The 22,281-nt window shown below is 44.4% G+C and overlaps 1 protein-coding gene across 1 annotated transcript in view; it reads right to left on the bottom strand.

The window, feature by feature from the left end:
- frem2b (FRAS1 related extracellular matrix 2b) overlaps positions 1-20,693 on the bottom strand; it is a 50,007-nt gene extending 29,314 nt beyond the window's left edge. Inside the window, exons 1-2 of the mRNA XM_084559345.1 lie at positions 15,121-20,693; positions 13,907-13,996 (exon numbers count right to left, since the gene is read on the bottom strand). Coding sequence (XP_084415471.1) covers positions 13,907-13,996; positions 15,121-20,119 — 5,089 coding nt within the window. The 5' untranslated portion in view covers positions 20,120-20,693. The remainder of the gene's footprint in view (positions 1-13,906; positions 13,997-15,120) is intronic.
- Positions 20,694-22,281: the final 1,588 nt, after the last annotated feature.

The following is a 22,281-nucleotide window of genomic DNA, read 5'->3' as shown; positions in this document are numbered from 1 at the left end:
AAGAACACAGGATTTCTTTGTGCGAAAGCGAGCGTCGATGTTTGACGTGCTACTCCGACATATTTGTGTACAGCCGTTTTAATGAGCCTGTGACCTTATTACCAGTTTCCTTCACGGTTCATACTATGAGACAGCCAGGCGTCAGTATTTTCTAACGTCACCAATTAAATTGTGTTTTTAAACAGAAAAAAATCTGATATTAATTAAAAGTAGTGTCTATCTGGTAGTGTGAAAACATTTATATCAGATTTATAGTTTGTAATACATCGAGCGTCGCTCCACTGGGAAATTTCTGTGCTTATTCCCAGTCAGCTACTAATACTGATGCGAAAAACATGTGACAAATCATAAACGACAAATTCAGAGGAAAAGGGTTGTTTGGTAAGTCAATGTGGCATTAAGTTTGAAAACCACAGATAAGCACTATGTCTGCTTTTGTTGAGCTAGCAATGAGATAAACAATCTAATGATGTGTGCAAAGAACACAGTCTTTTTTTGAAGGAGGGGACAATGTTTGGCACACAACACGGCGTGATAGCTCCGATTGTATATTAGCTGTCTCATCTGAAATAACTCCTAAATTCTTGAAGTCCACCACAGCGTAGGATTTTCGCTTCCTGTGTGTTCCACATCACTCTCCTGGGAGACAGGTGACCTCTGTGTGACAGGACCTCCCCACGCCATTAGGCTTAAAGCCAGCAGCGTGGCACTCATGCCACTAGTAAACACTGCATGTGTGATCTCTGAGCCGCGGAGCCACTGAGGCAATGGAAACAGAGACGCCTGCGGCTATTTGTCTGACTTCACTTGTTGGCGCAGCCTTTGTAGTGGGTATAGCGCGGCTAATACCCTTGATCTCGGGCACAAATCTAGAAATAAAGACAATAGATTACATGCATAATTAAGCACTCAGACAGATACCAGAATTGATTTTTAGGACGGATTTGTTCCATTTACATTATTAAATGCTAATGTGGTTGTAGGTATTTGCATGACAGTGAAAAAAAAACAGTCTATACATTAAGCGAATTCTCAAAGAGCTTAGCTTACAAGAATCATATTAAAACTGTTTTTCTCCTGCGGTTTTCTCATATATAAACTGACCTGAGGAGGCTACGTCCCAAACGTATAGTTTCAAACCTCAGTAAAAATGATCTGTGTTCAAAGTCTGTAACACAGCAAATGCAGTCCCAGAAAGATATGAGCAAACACAGCGTTTAGGAGGCCTTAAAGTCTTGGGAAAGCTGCAGCGTGTCCTTTAGGGAGCTGGGGAGTGGAGGTGCTCGTTTCCAGAGGACCACTTCACTCCTCTAGATTTCATTCTAATTAAGATAAGCAGGGGCTGGAGTAAGTCCACTTCAAAGAGGCCCCAAGAAAAACACCAGAGTTAATCTTTAACTAGTTCTCACAGCGCTGAGACAGAATTTAGTGAACAATATGGCTATCTCTTAACTTTGGGTCTTTGCACTGCTGTGCAGTTCAGTGTTTGGTACTTGACTTATATATATATATTTTGACATAATATATATATTTTCCATTGCAATCCATAATTCATTCCGTGACTTGCCTGCCCGCCTGTTAGTCTGTATTCCGTCTCATTGGTTTCTAGTAAGCTTTCAACCCCTCGTAATGTAAGTCCCTCTAAATATTAGCGTCAACAAAGTGTCAAACCTCCACATTTACAACCACCGAACCGTAGACAACCTCGTACATGGCCCATTTCACAAAACCACTTGTACAGTTCGTGTAGCGGCACAAGTCCTGTCTGCTCACACAGTGAATGTGTGATGAGGGACAGAATCCTTTTGAGAGGGGCCAAAGAATGCGAGAGGCTGCGCGGTGCCAACTTTGTGCCCCTGTCTCCTCCCTGCATACATGTTGCAGACAGCCCTTATTTGGTCACCGTCGAGCATCGCGGGGCCATCGTGCCCCATGGATCCTCATCTGTTCATTTAGCAAGGCAGACAGACAGGCAGGCGACCCTTCGCCCACAGAGCCAGCAGCACACAAGGATAAACTGGGACGTCTTTTGTTCAATTGACACAATATATCTAAAAATACTTAACAATCATACACTCGAAATTGGCTTCAAGAAACGCATTACGAGTAAAAACAATTGTCCAAAGCAAGTTTAGTGTGTAATTAACAAGGAATCCTTTAAAATGCATTTAACGCAGACCACACTCTTAGGACAAGCCACAGGAGCATTTTGTTTTGCAGTGTTTTCATTTAATAATAAAAGACATAAAGCCTGGACACTTTTGAAATATATCCCCTATCTGCCATTTGCACAACTCTTTACTGCTGTAGTTAAAGGAGTCTGGAGGCCGAGCAGTTTTACCTTCCAATTACATTTTAATTTTACTGTTTTTAAAATGGGGGAAACTTGTAAGACGGTTAGCTTTTATCTAAACCCTACATCAAACTACAAACGGTGCAGATTTGTTTCATATGCGAAGCTATTATTTTTAAGAGGAAGCCCCGCCTCACCGTGGGCCAGTGCATTTCCACATTATTCATTTGTTTTGCGAGCATAAATAGGCTTAAATGGAAAACAACATCCTGGAAAGGGAGTCTTTCCCACTTGCACCTGCAAGGCACAGCATCTTTATCAGTCTTTTCAGTCCAGGCTGCGATAGGGATTTGGATTAAAGGTGCCTCGACTTGAAGAGAGTCCTAGAAGGATACACCCATGCTATTTAGGATGGGACACTCTATAAGATTTACCACTTGGAGCCAGTCTTTTAATATTGTAGAGTATGACATATGGCTGAAGGGTGGTGGTAGAATTTTAGGTTTTTAATCTTGTTTAATTTCTCTCTCTTCATAGCAGCGGTATTGCCTCTGAAACATTCACACTTTATAGACTCGTGGTCCGACGGCCAGCTGACATAAAATATATAACTTGGAGAGAAATCAATACTTAATTCAGTTCTGAGGGAAAGAAACAAAGATTCATGCCTGTGTTGAAAAGTAAACATATTCTATCATCACAGCTTTTATTAACTCTATAAAATGACCTGACTTGAAGGTTCACAGTGTTCCAGACTATATCAGCATACTTTTCACCTCTCCAATTAAGGGAAAAGGGACATGATAATCCCGGCGAAGAAAAAAGCCCGTGGCAGAGCGGAGAGAGAACGCGAGGGAGAGAGATATGGTCTAATCACCCTAAGCCTCGTATCTGCAGTAACGAGTAGGGAGTCTAGCACGGCTTGAAAGATTTAGCACAGTTATGATTTCACAGGCCTTAAACCTTTTCCTGGCAGCGGCGGCCTTTTCTGGGAACTGGTGTGCCGTAAATTCGGCTGACTCCACAGGGTCCGCTCTGGCCGCTGTTGCCTCTGTGGCCGCTCTGACGCGGTGGTCACTCTGAGGCGACATGCGTGGAGCCTGAAAGAAAGGCCAGAGGTGCAGGCGAACAAAAGTGGTGGGTCAGGGTGCCACGCAAGGCTTAGAGCAAGCAATGCTTTGCTCTCAGCAGGGAAAGTTCTTTGAGATTAACATCTGAACCACAACTATGGAGGTGATTCAACTCTCTGTGCACTTTCCAAATTGGGAATGGCTAGAATCGCTTTTGTCGTAAATGACTATATCATGAATCAGGCTTTTGAAATAGTTTAGAAAGTGTTTATGGATGCAAAAACCAAATGGTGTTTACTGCTTCCAGATTTTGTGGTTTATGACATGATAGTGTCCCTTTATGCTAGCGAAAAACACTTATTACTTACTTCAACTCCTTACTGTCAAGCATAGCGTACATAATGATGGCTTGATGAGCACAGAACCTGATAATAGATATATTCTAGTAGTTAACATCACAATTTAAATGTTGTACTCTACCCTACGAGTGGATCTGGTGCACACTTTCTGCCTTTGATCCCAAGCTGCAGCACAAAGTTCTTGCAGAAACTGCACCGTGACTTTCCTCTGGGGTCACAAAGTAGGAACCTATCACATGTTCGGAAAGGCAATGAGCAATTCTCAGATGGGGCTCCTTTATTTTCGGCCCAGGAGAGAAATGTGTCAGAGGAAATACTGTATAATGCGACTGGGGAAAGGTCACTCCTGTCGTGGGAGTTGAGCTTCACGCTCCAGTGTCCTCGCACAGTGCCACGGATGACGTCATTTGTCGCTACAGAGAACACTTCGCACAAAAACTCACACAAGAACCCTCTGACTGCTGATGTAAGAGATAAAAATACTAAACAGAAGACTGACAGACAGCTCAGTCCTGTACCTTTTGTATAATTTGTGTTAGACATTAAATAGCACTACAAACAACTGCCATTAAAACATTCTGGGTTTTTAAGTATAATCCTCTTTGCCTTGGCTGGAAATATTATTTAGAGCATTTCCAAACACAGATGAGCAAGTGGCCAGCTCTGGACGCACAACTCTGATGTAGTTTTCTGTTTTCCAAACGAGGGCACACGGTGTCCTGCCAAGCACACAAGGTCAGGCTCTATCCCCGATCATCATTCTGGAAAACAGACTGTTCACACTTGGGTGGGCGCAAGTTATTCTGAGGTCTTTTTTTTTCTTCTTTTTGATTAAGCAACTATCAGAAGAAATGATTTCTCTGCATCAAATGCATATAGGTGTAGCTAAATTACTTATATTTCCACTGCAATTCAGACAAATTGTTTGTTTTCTGGCACTTTTCGGCAGAATGCACAAGAAAAATAAGTGCACGAAACGCGAGATTCTCCTGGACCTCTGTACAAGATCCAAAGAACCTATAAAAGCTTGTTTTGATTGTATAGGTGAGGTCACACAAAGTATTCCTTGATTGACCTTGAATAGCATTCCTGTCCGTCAAAGAGGATGCAGCCTCTAGTGTTTTAATTAACAGTCAGCCACACAGTTTAGAGAGCCAAAGCCTGAACTCTCCAGCTGAACAACAAAAGGCTGAATTAGCAGCTACGGGGCTTTTGCATTTTTTTTTTTTTTTTTTTTTTTTTAGCATTCACATGTTGCTGTGGGTTTAAAATCTCCAGTTTCTTGCTCATTACCAGTCAATTATGAACTGTGCGCGCACCCCCCGGCGCGTTTATAAAATCATCTTTGACCAATTCAATAAGATGCACAAGGAGAAACATTTAAAAACTTTTCTTCAACCTTTTGAGCATTATTTATGAGGTCTTAACACCTTCCCAAATGCTATGCTGGAAAAAAAAAAAGCACATTTTTTTGAGCTTATCTCGGAAAGCAAACATTTTGAAGTCATGTCAGACGCTGACTGGCTGAGGAGATGAGCTCATGGAGACAAAAATCTGTCTTGATCCCAGGAGCTGCAGGCTCTAACATTGTTAGAAGAAGAGCATGTGTTAAATAGACCTCAGCTCTCCAAGGCTGCTGGTGACCGAACAGAAAAGAAGAAAGGCTGTGAAATAACAAGGAGATACAAGGGGCAGTGTAAAAACGCTGAGAGAAAACAAAGCAACATAAGGATGCAGGAAGACAGGACTTGACAAAAGAGAGAGGGACGTGCTTTTTCTTGACCCTTGAATGCACAGTGTTTGCTCTCTTGTCAGACCGAATAATGGTGGACTGTTTGCTGAAAGCAGCAGTGTGAAGCCATAGAATATAAAACCCCATCCCGGTCCCACAGACTCACCAGCTCCATACTAATAAAGCCGGGTATTTGTCGAGTCTGTTCTCGGGGCCGGTCTCCTCCGGTGTCAGTTATAACAACATGTTTCAGCTGCATTTCACAGTAGTTACTTGCAAATCCTCACATTCACGGAGGTGTTTGCCTTGAGAGGAAAGTGCTGCCTGAAAAGCTGAAATGGTAATTCCTAAAGAAGTGTTAAATGACTCTCAGCCCTTTGTTTATGACTGGTGAAAAGAAGCCATCAAGTAGAACTGTGCAAACCCTGCATGTTAAAGATAAGCATGCTATTCTGCATTCATGAAAAGAGGGAAGAAAACGTCTAAGGATTTAGTGTTGTTATTGTCTCCTCCTTGTAATATTGGACTGAAGATTAGGGTGTGCTGCGGAAAAACCTATGCGTTCAAAAATATGTGCTGGCATGTTAAAAAGAGAGTGCTTCTAAAGACGCTCGCAAAATTTCATTCAGGCACTTAAACTGCGAGTATTTGTCTTTGAATTGGAACGTGTTAACCTCTGGATTTTTTTGTCGGAGATGGAAAAATCTCAAAGAACCCCCGGTGCTACGTCAGAGACGCTCAACGACTTTGTGGTTAAGGTGGCGCGGCATAACATGCACGAACATATTGCTGTGGAGCATGTACAGTACGCTGCCGCCGCTTTATGTGGCTGTTTTAATATATGCTCTGCAGATACCGCAGAACGGTATCTGGTAAACGGTATGTGCTAAAACACAAAGATGCACAGCCTGTTGTAATGAGCACAATAACCGGCATCTTAAGGAATGAAAGAGAGAGAGCTCTATTTCCCAGACGCTGAAATCTATTAGATACCAAAGACAAAAGCTAAACGTCAAAGGAGGCGTGCCAAAGCTCCACTGGTGCTTGCAGATTTTTGTTATTTGTGCAGGGCCTTCAACAATTCCCCTTAAAGAACTGAGTTTGAATTAAATCTGACTATCCCAAAGGGCCTCAAGAGCACTACACGTTCTCTCTCTCTGACGAATAATTGTCCCCGGATATGATTAATATAACAATTTAGCGGCAACCGCAATGGCTCGAGTTAGTTACTTACGGATTTAAGGAGTGAATTGTAACCGCAGCATCAGGCTGCCCTGCCCGGTCTAGACCTGCGCCCTCTGGCCTCTCTTTCTTCGCCTCATCCCCGTTTGCTTGCTAATATGTAACTCTTCACCCCAAGCCCATGTGCTGGAAAAACCAAGATAAGCCCGTGCGCGGTCTAGTTAATTTAAGGCAGCAAGACATTCCTCAGCGTTCTTCGTGGGGGGAGGGTTCATCTCGTCGAGACATTTTTGTTCGTGACAAATTTCTCAATTTTAAATGCAACAAATAAGAATATGACTTGAAAGGGAAATGGATCAGTGCAAGAGCTAACACGCGCACAGCAAGAATGATTTTTGGAAAAAAACACTAAATGTTGAACAGACTTTAAAGATGTATGCTGACTACCTATTTGAAAAGAGAGCATATAACTAAGACTGATTTACGGGGCTCCGTGTACGTTTAACACGAAATAGTTCTTGCTTTCACTTGAATTACTAGTCACTTGAAGACGGCTCTTAAAAGGACTGAAATGGGAAACCGTCTTTTTTTAGCCCCTTGTTAAAAGTTGACTTTTCAGAGATGTACTGTAGGCGCCCAAGGTGAGCAAGAGGTAAAAAAAAAAAAAAAACAGGAATGTTCTCCGACTTAAATAAACCACACACAGTTTGGGGCTGTCATATATTTTTAGAAAAGCAGAGAAGCAGGATACTTCACAAACCTGCACCGCCCTCTTTGTTTACAGCTAATCAAGACCATGGCAAATATCACAACAATTCCTTGTCGTATGTAAATGAGGATGCAGTCACACGGGGCTCACCTATTCCATTTGAGCTCCCACAACTTGTCAACACGGGCGGTGTTTAGAGAGCGAACCGCACATCAGCACATTCGTGCCATAGCTACGGGCGACAGGAAGCAGCTTGACGCCTTGCCCCCACCATCACTGAGACCAACAGAGCACTTCTGTCTTTCATCTCCTCTGACGGCTCTTCCCTCCCATTTCTCAGCGAGATGACTCCTCGTATCCTGTCTATCAGGCTACACTTAAGGAAAGCAGGTGGCGGAGATGGTGGTGAGTGGGAGCTTGATCCACACTCACAATCCCCAAAGGGTTTCATCAGCACCTTTTATAAGATGAGAGCCCCGCGACTCTCCAGACACACTCCTGCCATGTGTGAAAATGAAAACCTCCTCAAGAGAGTTTGCATCAAACTGTGTAACACTTTCAATTCCCCTCTAGTGTGTATATTTTCTTGGCATGCTGATGTGCTGATGCTGTCAAAATAATAAAAAAAATAAAAAGCTGGTGTTTTCCCTGGTCTATACATCACAGCGGTCTAATCAGAAAAGACACCGACTTGAAATCAAAGAAAAAGACGTCATTAATTAAACTGTAGTTGACGCCGAGCATCTCGATGAAGCGTTTTAGCAGCAGCAGCTTCATCTCTGATTACGGAATCAGGCAGCTGGCTCCGTGACGGAGAGACGGCGGATGCTTTCTGTGTGCAACTGTGTACGCGAAATGCGCGTTGAACAGCGAGTACAAAGGCGGCGTACCCTGCGTCAGGCTCCGATCGTGAAGCCCGGGCTCAGCTGGAGAGAGTTGTGACACCGCAGCCTTAGCCCAGCTGTCAGAGGCTTATCATGCAGCAGGGCTGGGAGGAGCAGCGCCGGCCCACTGCTGGGATTCGGGGGCCAAAAACACATTATCCAGAGTGATTTTGCAAAAGTGAACAAAAGCTCTGCTGCTGTGAAAAGAGAGATGTCACAGCGGCAAGTGTGGAATCACTGGCGCTCGGAGGTCTTTGCTGTTCTCTGGTACTGACACATTTATCACAACAGTCTGACATGTTTAGGCCGAAAATTAAACAAATTTGCTTTAACTACAATGTGAAATCCTTCTTCTTCTCCTTCTTCACTATTTTTTTATACATCAAGTTTTCTCAAATTCTGGGGAAGTCTGGGACTGTCTAAGAACTGATGACATGGACTTCATTCTGCCAGCTATTTCCCCCAAAATGGGGATTTTTCTACAAACTCAGTGCTAAAACAACTTCAGTTCTGCTAGACTGATATCCTAAGGCAGTTATGATGACACATATCATCATCCGGAGAACAAGCCTGGACCTGGAGTTTCTATACTTCAGGGAAGTTGCCTCTGCTTTTGTTAACCTTGGCTCAGTCTTGGCAGCATTTTTAAGACTGAAGGAAAGGAATCATCAAGCAGGGATTCCCATCTGTTTTCTAGAGGTAATATGAGGGCAAATCAGTGGGGTAGTTTCTTAGAAGCTTGGGCCATATTTCACCCTACTGCTTCCAGACATACAGCACAACCCCCAGAATGAAATATGTATACGCTATTGACATGCCTCTCTCTCAAATCACACGTTTGGTGCTCTCTTTATGCGTCCTATCCAAGGCAAGCAGAATATGCTTTTCCCACTAAATATCGGCAGTTTAGCCGCAATCTGCACCCAAGAGAAAAATGAACTACAGTGGAGGGGAAGGAAGCACAACACTAGCAGACGGGTTGATGGCAATCCAACAGACTCGGGCAACGCAAAAAAAAACAAAGGAACAAGACAGAAAAGCCTTGATTGGCTAATTAAATGCCTAATTCATAATAGAACAATGAAAACCCCCGTCAACATGTCTCCGGCTTGCTCGTCTTGCAGAATGAGCCAGTCATTAATAATGGCTTTGTTTCTAAGAGATTTTCTGAAGGCTGCTTCATCACAGTCTTTGATTTAATGAGCTTCGGTTCTTCACCTGTTTTGTCGGTCACTGCAGCTCTTTCCAGATGCACTTTTACTAACGACGTATACGCTGCTCTTCACACATAAAAAGGGGATTAAACCTGCATATGACAGCTTGTTATGCTCAGCTGAACAGAGATCATCGATGGTGAGCGATAAATGTTGCAAATATAACTGCAGTGCAGGCTGCTGTGAAAATTACAACACACAGTTAGCTACCGACTCCACTAAGGACCGGCGAGAGACACAAGTCACTCTCCGACTAAAACGATTTGCCGAAATCCTTTCATTCTTTCTTTTTTTATCTCCAAAGTAAGCCAGCTGTTAGCCCAGAATAACTCTGTAATCAACTTCCAGATGTTTTATCACAAAACATTTTTTTTTTGCTCATAGCAATAAAATGACTACACCTAATATTTTATTACCTTCAGCACAGATGGACTGTGAAGAAAACTTAACACCCCAAAATCTCTTTAAATCTCAACCACTGGACCCGCTGTGTAATTTGCTCAAGCTTACAGCACGCATCGCGCATATGATTCATACCATAAGTCTCAAGGACAGAGGAATGTTATACCCACCAGGAAAAGTATAGGGGAGACAGTTTCATTAATAACAGGATAGAAACACAGTGCAAAACTGCAGAGTCATCAGCAGTGCTGTGATGGCGATATTATAGCACACACAAAGCCTATACTAACCTCACAACCGCATGTGACTGCATGTTCCACATTACTTTTGTTGCGCTCTAGCACGCTATGGGGAGTAAGATAATCCCTCCTAACGTGGAATTAAACAGGAGGGGAGACAAGGGGGATATGCTCTTAGTGTCACAAGCGATTACACACCCGCGACACGGAAGATGTCGACAACATATCAGATATTACTGCAGGACAGAAATGGTTCGGAGGATTTATGAGATACTCCCGGTGACCTGAACGTATCTTGTTCCACGGTGCAGAAATAACAAACGAAACATTCTCGTTCAGGTGGTCTTTGCAGACGTGCAATGGAAGCATTCCTCTTGAAGCTGCTTCCATGTCAGGAATTTGCTCTATTTTGTACACTACAAATCTGAAAAACTGGCTTACACACTCAAGTTTCTTACATTAATCTAATCCCAACTTTGGGGGAAAAAATGAGGTTATACCTGTGGAGTTTGACCTTCACAAAAAGCAGCATTTTTATGAACTGAGCAATTAATAACCTTTTACAGGCTTTTTGTAGCTGCATGAAAGAAAAAAAAAATGGTGTTAGAGAGTGCCTGGAATGAAAAACAAAGCCGTGTGTCTGTCATTAAGAACGCCCGTGATGCTGACTGACTGACTGGCTGGAGGCAGACAGGGATTCAGCTCCATAAACAACTGCCTGGGAATGCCAGGGCCTGTGTGTGCTTAGGTAAGCTCACCTGAATGCACCCGAATCCCCAGGAGACAAGGGGAAGGCTGGAGTCCATCGAAACAGAGCAATTAACTGACTTAGAATGACAAGAGCAGCACAGAAACGCCAACATCCAGAAACCCCAGCCGCCACGCTCGGAACAAGACACTTTCTAAGTAATTAAAGGGATCTTGGGACACGCCTCTGTTCGTGACTTTGCCGTCCAGGTGTGATGTTTCTCCAAAACAGCAAACAGACACCCGCAAATTAATATGTGAAATTTCAGTCCTCTGTGATTATTCATTCAAAGCTTTGACAAGCTTGGCAAATAGCGAAGACACGGAAGCGGGTTCTGGGAAAATAAGCCCTGTCATCTCTTTTTTTTTTTTTTTTTTTGGCAAAAGCACATTAAATACAGCTGTAAAGGCACACGGTGACAGCTTCTGAAATGGAAAAAAAAAAACAACGCACACTCTGGAGACGGGAGAAAATGACACATAAAGTCCACAAATTACACACGATTATAAAGCTGTAGACTATTGTTCAGTATTCAGTGCTACTCTGCTTTTTATAGGCAGGTGTTAAAAATAGTGGTGTTTTAGTCACAGTGAGCATCTGAGTAATCACAGATTAAAAATGCTAAATGTTTTGGGATTTGGCCATTGCCATGTTGTTATTTGTAGTGAAAAGCCCATCTGCGGTCTTGATGTAGCCAAGTTAACCGAGTGAAACAGTCTCAATCACCAAAGCGTAACAATTCTTTTAGTACTTCTCAAAAAATTATCGGCTCACTTAAAACAAAAACAGGGCATTCCTGAGGCCGCTACTCAAACGCGAGATCTGTGCCAAATAATAATAGATGTAGTCAGCTCCAAAATAGATTTAAACTTGCTCTCCTAACGCGATACACAGCGGAAACAGAATACAAAGCGGCAGATTCATCACTGTAGAGAGGAACAGCTCAATTTAAGACCCAAGGCTAACAAGACAATTCATTCATTAGCAAAATCTAAGCTTCAACGATTAAAAAAAAGAGAAAGCCTTGTGGTCAGATGTCACACTGCCGTGAGTATTTGAATAGAGCATAATGAATAGCTTGGTACTCGCCATTCATTCTCCCTGTATGTAAAAGCATGCCAGGAGTAAATTAGTGCCTGGGTCTGTGTAATAAGTGCATGGTGGAAAATCACTTTACTGAAGGATTGACAATGGAGCAGGCAGAAATCCTGTACCAATCAACTGTGTGTTGCGCTAATTCCAACTCAGAGAACTCACCCAACTCAAACATGGTGCAATGGTTTGTATCCTACATATAAACTAAAATACATGCACAACAGCGAGCATACACACACACATACCTAAAACTGTGCACAGCTGTTGGCACGAATTCCCAGAATCACACTGAGCAGCTGCGACATGAAAAGTAACTTTTCACCCTAAAAACATTTGCCAAGTGCAGTTGGTAAATTTCCAGATGAACTTGAAATAAGGAGGAGGATGTTTTCCATTGCTTAACATGACACAGTGCAGCTGTGTGCCAGTGTACACCATTCAGCTCCTCCACATCTCGGCTGTTCAAAGAGCTGCAGACCCTGCCTGGGGATTTAAGGCAGCCACCAGCACAGCTTAAATCTTATTAAAAAAAAAAATGTTCACTGACTGCCTCACAAGCTGCAGTGCAGCATGAGTCGGGTCCTTATAGACGGGTCATCCAAAGAGACTATTCATCAATTTGTTAAGTCATTAAGGTGCCACTATAAAGCATGATTCAAACGTTGACATTTTAGAGATGGGTATTGTGTCTGACTGCTGCAGTTTTGTACTTTGTTTTGTTTGAGCACATAACCATGATTGAGGACGGAATTAGACATAAGCTGTTTTGAATCCTCTTATCGAGCCTGAAAGTAATATAAAAGATGGTAGAAAGCGCTGAAAAAGTGAATCTAATTGTAAGGTCTGGAAGATAAAATACCAGTGTGGGGATAAGAGTATGTCATCAAGCATCGTGAATGCTGCAAAGAGAAAGTGAAGTGACAGAGCAGCCTGCAGAGATCCATGACAAATAACCCGAGTAAGATAATAACAACGGGGGCCTCACTCAGCAACAAAGGAGCTCTGCATGGGCCCAACACTTGCCACCAGCTCAGGTAAAACACTGCCGTTCACTATACCAGCTCCTGCGTTTTAGCCATCGCTCATTAGCACCACCCATCCACCTGTTGGCATTGATATTCACCTGCCTGTTATTATACTGAAGCCACAGATTAGCCCTGAGAAATGAGAAGTGACAAAATGGGTAAGGGGGGCCCACAGAGGTGCTTGTGGGAAAAGAGGGCCCTTATTAGAGCAGTCCTTTGTGCTCACTCGTCACAGCTGAAGGGTAGTAGAAAGGACACACTGTCAGGCACGTTGCTTCTGCTAATCGGCAACACCAGCGTGATTGCCTCGAACCTTTCACGGAGCCAGTGCCTGATTACATATCCGCGGCGGAGGGAAGGACTTCGCTAATTGCTCGACTAATTAGTTACTCGCTAAATCAATCATTACTTTCTGAAAAAAAAAACTAATGAGCGATTATGGGCGGGCGGTATAAACTGATCCACCTATGGCGTAACTTGCAGCATGAGCGACACGTTAATGTTCGGATAAAAATTTAACAAGCGTGGAAGCTCTGACATTCAAGAATTTTTCGACCGTGCCGCTGTTTGAATGGAAATCGGCCGAGCATGACGGAAACAAAAGTTATCTATAAACAGCGGATCTTTCCTTTTTCTATTTATTACATGCCTATTTTCTGATTTCCCCGCGCTGAAATAAGAAACCCTGTGAAGTCCTGGAAATCTCTCCAATCTTTGCACACACCTTTGTTTTTTATTGCTTATTAACTCCTTAATTAGGCACGCTGCGAGCGGCACGCAACTCTTTCTCATCTTGGAGTTTCTTAAAGTTCAAGTTAAGACAGTGTAGTCAAATTCAATATTTCAGCCTCAACAGGCAGCATAACAAGGATTAATTTCATGCTTAATTGGTATCAAATGGTTTAAGAAGGCGTGCTTAAGTAAAAAAAAAAAAAAAAAAGACGAAAAACTTACCGCTGTCCTCAATAGAGAAATAAAAGATGTCGTTTGTGGCGTTGTCGCCGTCCCTCAGAACGTAGCATATGTCCATGTCATCAATTTCAGCTGCAAAAGACGAGAATTTGTATAAATATCCTCCCATCACTTACTCGACTAAAATGACAAGTGGGAAAATATGTTCAATTTATTCTTGTCAGGCAATTTGTCAATGACTCCTCGTGAATTCTGCTCTAAGAAGCGAAATGAGGCCGTGTGATGAAATGTGCATGCTGATAGTGTCAGGGGAATCTGAAAGAAGAGCCTGGCTGATAAAGGGGGGCTGTATATCTATTAGGCTCCTGAATTACGTAAGGAATAGCTTAACTCTTGGGGCATCGCAGCGGCCTGTTTGCCATCCCGATAACGCGGTGCAAGACAGGATTCTTAATAGCTCCGAATCTGGAAGATTGGTGAAGTCGACGCTCTCGCCGTCTTCAATATTTGATGTCAAAAATATCTCCCATCAAAGGGACTGATGCATGAAAATGCAGGGCTAAAAGACTGAGATGCCCAGAAGGTAGTGTCTTTATTTATGGTCTGTTTAATCGTGTGAGAACTCCTGAAATATTAAAAAGGGCCCCGAGAGGAAAGCATCTCCTACTGGCTCGGTAAATAAAAGCAGGGAATTCATGGACATTAACTGTGCACTAATGCCGCTCCTGTGATATTTACCATTTAACAAGACACCCCTCGGGTATGTTTGAAATGTAACTTCTGTACTGCTCTGTGCTGTTTACAAAGCCACTGATTTGCTTGGAGCCAGACTACCATGTCTCCCTCCCTTTGATGTGTTTGCAGGTTCACATAATGTATCACCATGTCTGTAATTCTCACCTTCCTCTGTTAGAAAATACTACGAATGTAAAAATCCCCATCAGTTCTTTCCCAAAGTGAAATACATCAGCTATTGTTTGAGGGAAAAAAAGAGATCCGGTGAGCCTGGGGCACTGGCATACTTCATCTCTGCAAATAGGAACTCTCTTGAGTGAAAACAAAAAAAAGCTTCACGATCCAACTCAGCATTTTTCCGGACTTCTGATACGTGGTGCACATTTAGCAGAGTGAGTAAATGTAAAGTGAGTCTGAGGCTGGCCCTAAATACATCTGAGAATTAAAAGGTGAGTCTCTCTTGCAGTAAATTACAAATCCAGCAGAATGCCAGAGGACTGTTTGAAAAGCAGCTCTCTTACCTTGCGTGAAGGTGGTGATTGTGGCATTTCCTCGGCCATGGTTGATCAGGTAGCCGTGCTCTGGGGCCACAGTAATCCTGAAGGTGACAGAATTCTGAATGCTGTCTCTGTCCTCTGCTTTAAGGGTCTTACTGGTGATCACAAAGCCCAGGTGACCCGTGTCCAGAACCCGCAGCGTTGGGGCCCCCTTGTTCACCACAACCTGCGGCACCCCATTATCCACAGGGAGCACGGTAATTTTCATCACTTGTGGCTTTCGAGTCTCAAACACTGTGTCAGGGAAGATGTAAAAGTCTGTGTGAGTGCCGTCGGTGACGGTGAAGGAGAAACTGTCTTCTGCGCTCTCTGTGCCGTCATGCTTGTAGCTGATCAAGTTCTCGTTCAGGTCCTGCTTCGTGAAGGAGGTGACAGGCCGGGTGTTGTTAAAGAGCAGGCGACCGTGAACTGGGATCTGAGTCACTGTGAACTTCAAGAGGCGGTCGGCGGTGTCTCTGTCCTCGACTGTGAGCTCGAAAGGCGTGATCAGTTTGTTGTCTCCCTCGGTCACCACCAGGCCGTGAACTGTCACCACAGGCTTTTTATTGTCCACGTCCGCGATGGAGATGCGGAAAGTGCGGAACACAGGGTTGTAGCCGTCGGTCACTTCAAATTCAAAGCTGTCCATTTTCACTTCGTCGTCAGCCGTGTGGATGTAGTATACTTTGTTACCAGCCAGCTGCAGCTGTGTAAACGAGGAGATGGGCATCCCAGGTGTGTCTGTGCACTCCAGGTGTCCTCTCATTGGCGCTCGGGTGATTGTGAAAACCAAATGCTCATCAGGGCTGTTGAGGTCGGTGGTACTGAGGAGGTCTGTCGTCAAAGTAACCCTGCCGCCTTCTTTGAGGGATACACCTTTACTGACCACATCCGGGAAAACCATGTCAATGCCGCCGACTGTCACGTAGAAGTATCTGTCAATCAAAGGGTTGATGCCATCGGTCACATCAAATTTGATGAGGTCTCGGATTCCCTCTTGTCCGTTGTGAATGTACACAATCAAACCCTGATCGACCTCGCTCTGCGTAAAATTCATTCCGACTGTGATATTTTGCAGCATCCCAGAAGGCGTTGTTCTTTGCAAATACCCCTGACCGGGCCCATATTTAATAATGTATGTCAACCTGCTATCCTCAGAATCCAGATCAGTCGCTCTTAAAACACTGCTGCTAATGACTTTCACGTCACCGATCTCAATTTCAAGGCCATCGTTGATAGCCATCCTCGGGGTCTCGTCGTCCACTGGAATAATCATGACTATGACCGTTTTCTCCACGCTGAACTTTCCGTCCGTGAGAACGATATCAAAGCTGTCCTCTGTGGTCTCCGAGTCGTCGTGCTCATACACAATGCTGGAGGCTTCCCTGATCTGATCCAAGGTGAAGTTGGAGACAGGGGCAGTGCCGGTGGTGAGCTGATTGAGAATAAATCCATGCTTGGGGGGTTTGGTGATAATGAACGTGAGCTGATCGGAGGGTAGATCTGCGTCAGCGCCATTCAGAATGGGAGTGTCGATGACAATGTTCATGCCCTCCATAACCACAAACTCTCTCATGTAAATCTCAGGCTTCTCATCATTAGAGGGGATTATGGAGATCGGGAAAAAGTGCCTCTCAGAGAAATTGATGCCATCAGAGCATCTAAAGGTAAATCTGTCCTCCACTGGCTCCACTCCTTTGTGGATGCTTTGAACATAGTAAATGTGATTCTGTCTAATGTCCTTGATGGTGAACGCGCTGATAGCTGTCCCGGACCTGGATTTCTCTGAGCCTGGGGCTGGAGAGATATTCTCCACATACCCCGAAGTCGGCTGCACAATGATCGTACAAAGAAGGTCATCATTTGGGGTGTCGACGTCGTCAGCGCTTATATGAAGAATCTGAATGACATTCTTCTCTCCCTCAGCAACAGTGAACAGCGGCCCGACAAAGACCTCCGGAGCCTGGCTGTCAAGGGGAAGAATAGTTACATGCACTCTGACACCTGTGATCTTATTTCCTCCTACAGTCCACTCATCAGACATGTCAGTCAGAGTGAGGTTGAAAAAGTCCTCCCCTGTGTTTAAGCCTATCTCCCCGCTGGTATGAGCATAGACGACAAAGCCGTTAATGATATCAGCTTGGGTGAAAGTGCCAGATGGGACACCTTTCACCAGGATTTCACCTAACAATGGCGGGTCTTCAACAATGAATGTCAAACGGAGGTCGTCTGTGTCCTCATCTCTTCCCTGAATGACATTGCTTGTGATTTCTGTTGCTCCATTTTCCAGTACGTCCATGTAGGAGCCAATTGTGCCAGCTGGGAGAGTGATAGTTGGAGTCTCATCGTCAATTGGCTTCACATTAATCTTTATTGTTATTGGGACAATGTGCACCCCATCGCTTACATCTATTTGTATTGTATCCACTGCTGATTCATCTCCATTGTGGACGTATGAAATTAAGCCATTTCCAATATCCTCCAGGCGGAAAATGTGTCCTTTTGTCATGTCAGTGAATCCAAACTGGATGTCCCCATGCAGTGGCAGCTGAGTAACAGTGAACGTTATCTTTTTGCTATCCGTGTCTGAGTCTGAGGTGTCAAGCTCGGCGCTTGTGAGGATATGCCTGCCACGTTCGAGCACAGTGAACCCAGAGTTTGTTATCTGAGGCGGCTTGTTGTCCACAGGCTTCAAAAGTATAGTGAAAACTCCTTCCACACTATTTCTAGAAACGTCCTGCACAGTGTACCTAAACTGCAAAACATGAGTGGTAATTCCGAGCTCAAGATCAGGTGGTCTGTAAGCTATTTTGTGGTGATTAATCTGAGCCTGAGTAAAGGTTGTGACTTCGGTGTTTGGCTTTTCAGTTAAAACCAGAGATCCCAACACAACGGGGCTATTCTCATCCATGTCCGTCGGCGGCTGGATGATTGTGTATTTAAGATCCCGATCCTCAGAGTCGAGGTCAGTATAACGGAGGAATTTCTTTCGGAAGTAGGTAAACTGATACTCATGCACAGTCATTTCCAGTGTCGTGCCAGGGTACAGCTCAGGTGGGAGGTCGTCAACGGGGAGAATTTTGATGATGAACGAGCTCTCGCCTGATTGATTCGGTGGGTCGTTGTCGTCTTGAACTCTAAACGCAAACTGATCCATGACTGTGCTGGTGCTGTGCGGCCCGATGTGCTTGTAAAACAGTTTGCCGTCTGTAATGTCCTGCTGCAGCCACTCCGTCACCACTTTCTCGTACATTTCATCCTCTGTGTTAAACTTCCAGGTCGACGGGTCTTCTGGGGCCTCGGACTGACGCAGCATCACCTGCCCCACCGTGGAATAAGGAGGCTCTACTGTGAATTTTATCGTAGAGTCCTCTGAGTCGATGTCTGCCGCACTGAGCATAAGTGAGGAGATGGGCATCATTTGGTTTTTGAATAAAATCAAACCGGTATTGGCATTGATTATGGGAGGCTCGTCATCTGTTGGCACAACAGTGATGGGAAACAGAAACTCTACCTCATTGGTGCCATCTGTCATTCTGAAAATTATGTTATCACTGTATGTGTCACTGCCATCGTGCTGATAAATGACTACACCGGCGTCTAGGTCGGCTGGGGTGAAAAATTTCCTCCGTGAGCCAAGAACAGTTAACTCTCCGTGTCTGAGACCCTCGATAACACTGATTTTGACTTTGTCTAAATTGTCCTCATCGCTGATTTCCAGATTCTGTGAGCTGGACAAAGGCCTGGACTGACCCTCATACAGTAGCTGTCCGGTATTCCTAGTAACCACAGGGGCCAACGTGTTCATAGGCTTAACAACAATCATGAAAGCAAAAGGGTCTGACACAGCCCCCTCCGTGTCCACAACCTCAAACTCAATCTGGAAAATCCGCTCAGTGTCTGAATCCACAGCAGGGGGTTTGTAGGCGATTTTAAACTCTTTGAGGTCTCCTTGGTAAAACGAGGTTATTGGTAAATTCCTATCATCCGTGCTCACTATGTAGCCCTCCTCAAAGGACAGGGGGGACGTGATGTTGAAAATTAATTCGTCCGGATTAGACTCAACATCCTCCGCAGCCAGCATATCCGTGGTTATCGCCGTCATAACAAACTGGTCCACTTCCATCATCATCATTGCCACGAAGCTGGGTTTTGGAGGTGTGTTGTCCTCGCCCTCTTTTATTCTCACCAAGATCTGGAAGAATTCCTGCTTCAGCATATTGCCCTCTTTGTCATGTAGCTCCACAAGCATGGGAAGGTAATCTCTGTTTGGCGACTTGGAAGCAAAGGTGTGCTGATAACGGGTGTTCATTTTAATAAATTCATCACAGTCCACCATCGTCCCCAGGCTGTCCTCGTCCACAAGTTTCCCATACCTGCCGCTGGACAGGGAGGCTATCTTGCATTGTTGTGCGCTTCTATCATAGGTGAATTCTAATATCTTTTTATCGATGGGGTTACTTGTGCCGAGCAGTTTCTCCACAGTGAGAGGCATGTTCTTTGTTAGCACTTCCAGCTGTGTGAAAACGACCTCCACCTCCATCATAAAGGGTATTATAATTGTATCCGTTTGGGTATCATACCTGAGCTGCAATCTCACTCTGTCCCTCGGAGGACTCCTGGAGCCAAAGTGAGAATACTTCACGTCGTTGGGGCCAAATTCACACGGAAACTTTTTGGGAGACAGGTGTCCAGGCCGCTGAGACAAAGGATCATTGTCCAGGACTGTTATGCTGCATTTATCACCGGGCTGAACTTGGATAACCAAATCGTTGATGGGATCAATGAAGACTGATCTCCCGAAAGGTACGCGAATCCCATTATTGGCGACCAGTATCGTGTCTTCCGACAGCTCGGACCTCAGGGCGTACGACAACCCGTAGCTGTCAAAAACCTGTGCGACCGCATCACCTGTCAGAATCACCGCGAGCAGAAGGAAAGCAGCGCCGGTCCCGTGCAGATGCGGGGGGATAATCCAAGCCATTTGTAGTGTGGAGCCGCAGAGGAGACGCGTTGAACTTTGTGCACACACCCTAAAGGAAACTACGCACCTCGGTTAAAGTTGCAAGAATGTCAAAAGGGAGATGGATAATATCACGCACCTACGCGCGCCGAGGTGCACCATTCTCTCCACGGCTGCTGTGCGCTGATAACCTAAACTTCATACTCCTTGCTTTGGCTGGAGTAAGGACAGACACGCCCTCCTCTCTGCCAATTGGTCCATATCTCCGCTGGAATGCTTTTGTCAAGTTTTAAATGGACGTGGTTTGTGTCATTTTTTGGGGCAGAGAAAACGAGCAGGACGGACCTCTCCAGGTTGAGGAAGGAAAAATAAATAAACGTGGTGATATTTGATTATGTTTAAATCACAAGACCTCACTTGCAGCCTGCAGCACGACATGCAACGGAGATAATGTTAGTAATGTCATCCTAAATGTCAGTATAAATATTTAATATAGCACTCCGGGCTATTTCTAACAATGAGGGAAAGCAATCAGAAGTCCATTTGGATCAAATAATCCCAAATCCTAAATTGTCTGTAGAAGAGCTTTGTCTCCCTCTCCTGGTTTTTGTGTTTGAGGAGGGAGGATGTTCGCACACACCCATCATTTCAGTTTAAACTCACACATTGACTGCCAGTGTCATTTCCACCTGGTTTTCCCTAAATCTCTCTATCAAAAATCCTGGAATTATTATGTTAAACAGCTCTACATTGCACGTGATTTATTTATTTTTTAATGTGAGGCCCTGGAGTCGATGGGAATGATCCAGTGCAGACATTTGCCACGCAGTGCAATTTCAAACTCACATCATCTCATCTGAACACGCCTCCCGCTGCCCACAATCCACTCTGAAGCAGGTCAAAAAGTTCTATTTACTGGAGTCATGCGGTGACATTGCCCTATTTCCTCTCATCACGCAGGTCCTCCAGGTGTCAGACGCTTTCCCCCAGCAGAGCATTCTCCTCTGATTCTTGACAAGCCCAGTCATGATCCGGCCTCTTTCCGCGCCACTTATCTGGAGAGCCGGTGTTGATTATAAGAACACCCACACAGACACGGCGCAGCACAGCGGTCCGGGTCAAGATGACTGAATCTTATTAAAAGTAGGTTTGATTTTTCAACAAAGAACTCTGCTGCATACTCAGATAAGAGTCAGGAGGTTAGTTAGGATAGATTCATTTCTGAGTCTAAAGGGGGAGAATCCAACAAAATCCTCTGTGCCGTTTGTGTCTTTTTATTTAGCATTGAGATATCTGATTTCTACAATTGCAGTATTGATCGTACATCTCTACAAGTGCAGCTGCCGTGTAGGTTTGATCCTTTGTATATATTACATGTGCACATTTGCCTCCCTATAAACAGGCAGCACCCCAAGAGCTTTAAATCGCCTGAAGAATTTCTCTTCAACTGTGTTCAGTCTCCTTTGATCCCTTAAAGATGATTTTCATTCCATCCACAGGCTCACCACTGGTGCAACCATTGTGTCTGCACCTATAGTTATGCATTAATGACATACAAACCGTCTCGCAGATGGCATGTGTTGAAATCGGTACACAGTAGCTGCCATAACAAACCTTGCACTCGAGTTGCACCGGACACTGTTGACAGGGTCCAATTATAAATATAGCCAAGCAAACTGCAAGGCAAAGCCCCCCCAGGCCCTGACAGCTCCTAGTTACAAGAGAAAATGAAAAAGAAGATGAATAGAACTTTCTGACAGCCGTGATGGCAGAGAGGGAATTGGATCATACCCAAACCTTCAGGATTATTTTTGAGGCGAGGGGAAGTTTGATGATATTCTGTCATATCACATTTATATCAAATTTATTGAAAATGACCGGCCCTTCTTAGCAGATAGGAGTGTCAGGAAAGGAAGATTGCGATCGCACTCGTGATGTGGAGAAGATTTACTGCTGTGCACGCCGCAGGTGGGACTGGGGTGGAAATATTTGCGGCTCAGCTCACTTTGCTGCACCCACTTACATTTATCGGAACAAGAACGGATAGGTTTCGGTTCGTTTGTTCATTTAAACTTCCCTCTGCCGAATGTGAACATCTTTAAAGCCGCTCACGAGCCCATCCAGTGTTTGTTTGTTGGCTGATAGCACTCGCGCTGTTTTACTTTGTGTTGACAGCTAACTAC

This window comes from Chelon labrosus, assembly GCF_963514085.1.
Source record: "Chelon labrosus genome assembly, chromosome: 13".
Lineage (NCBI taxonomy): Eukaryota > Metazoa > Chordata > Actinopteri > Mugiliformes > Mugilidae > Chelon > Chelon labrosus.
The sequence above is the reverse complement of the archived record's forward strand: the minus strand, read 5'-3'. Positions and strand labels throughout refer to the sequence as shown.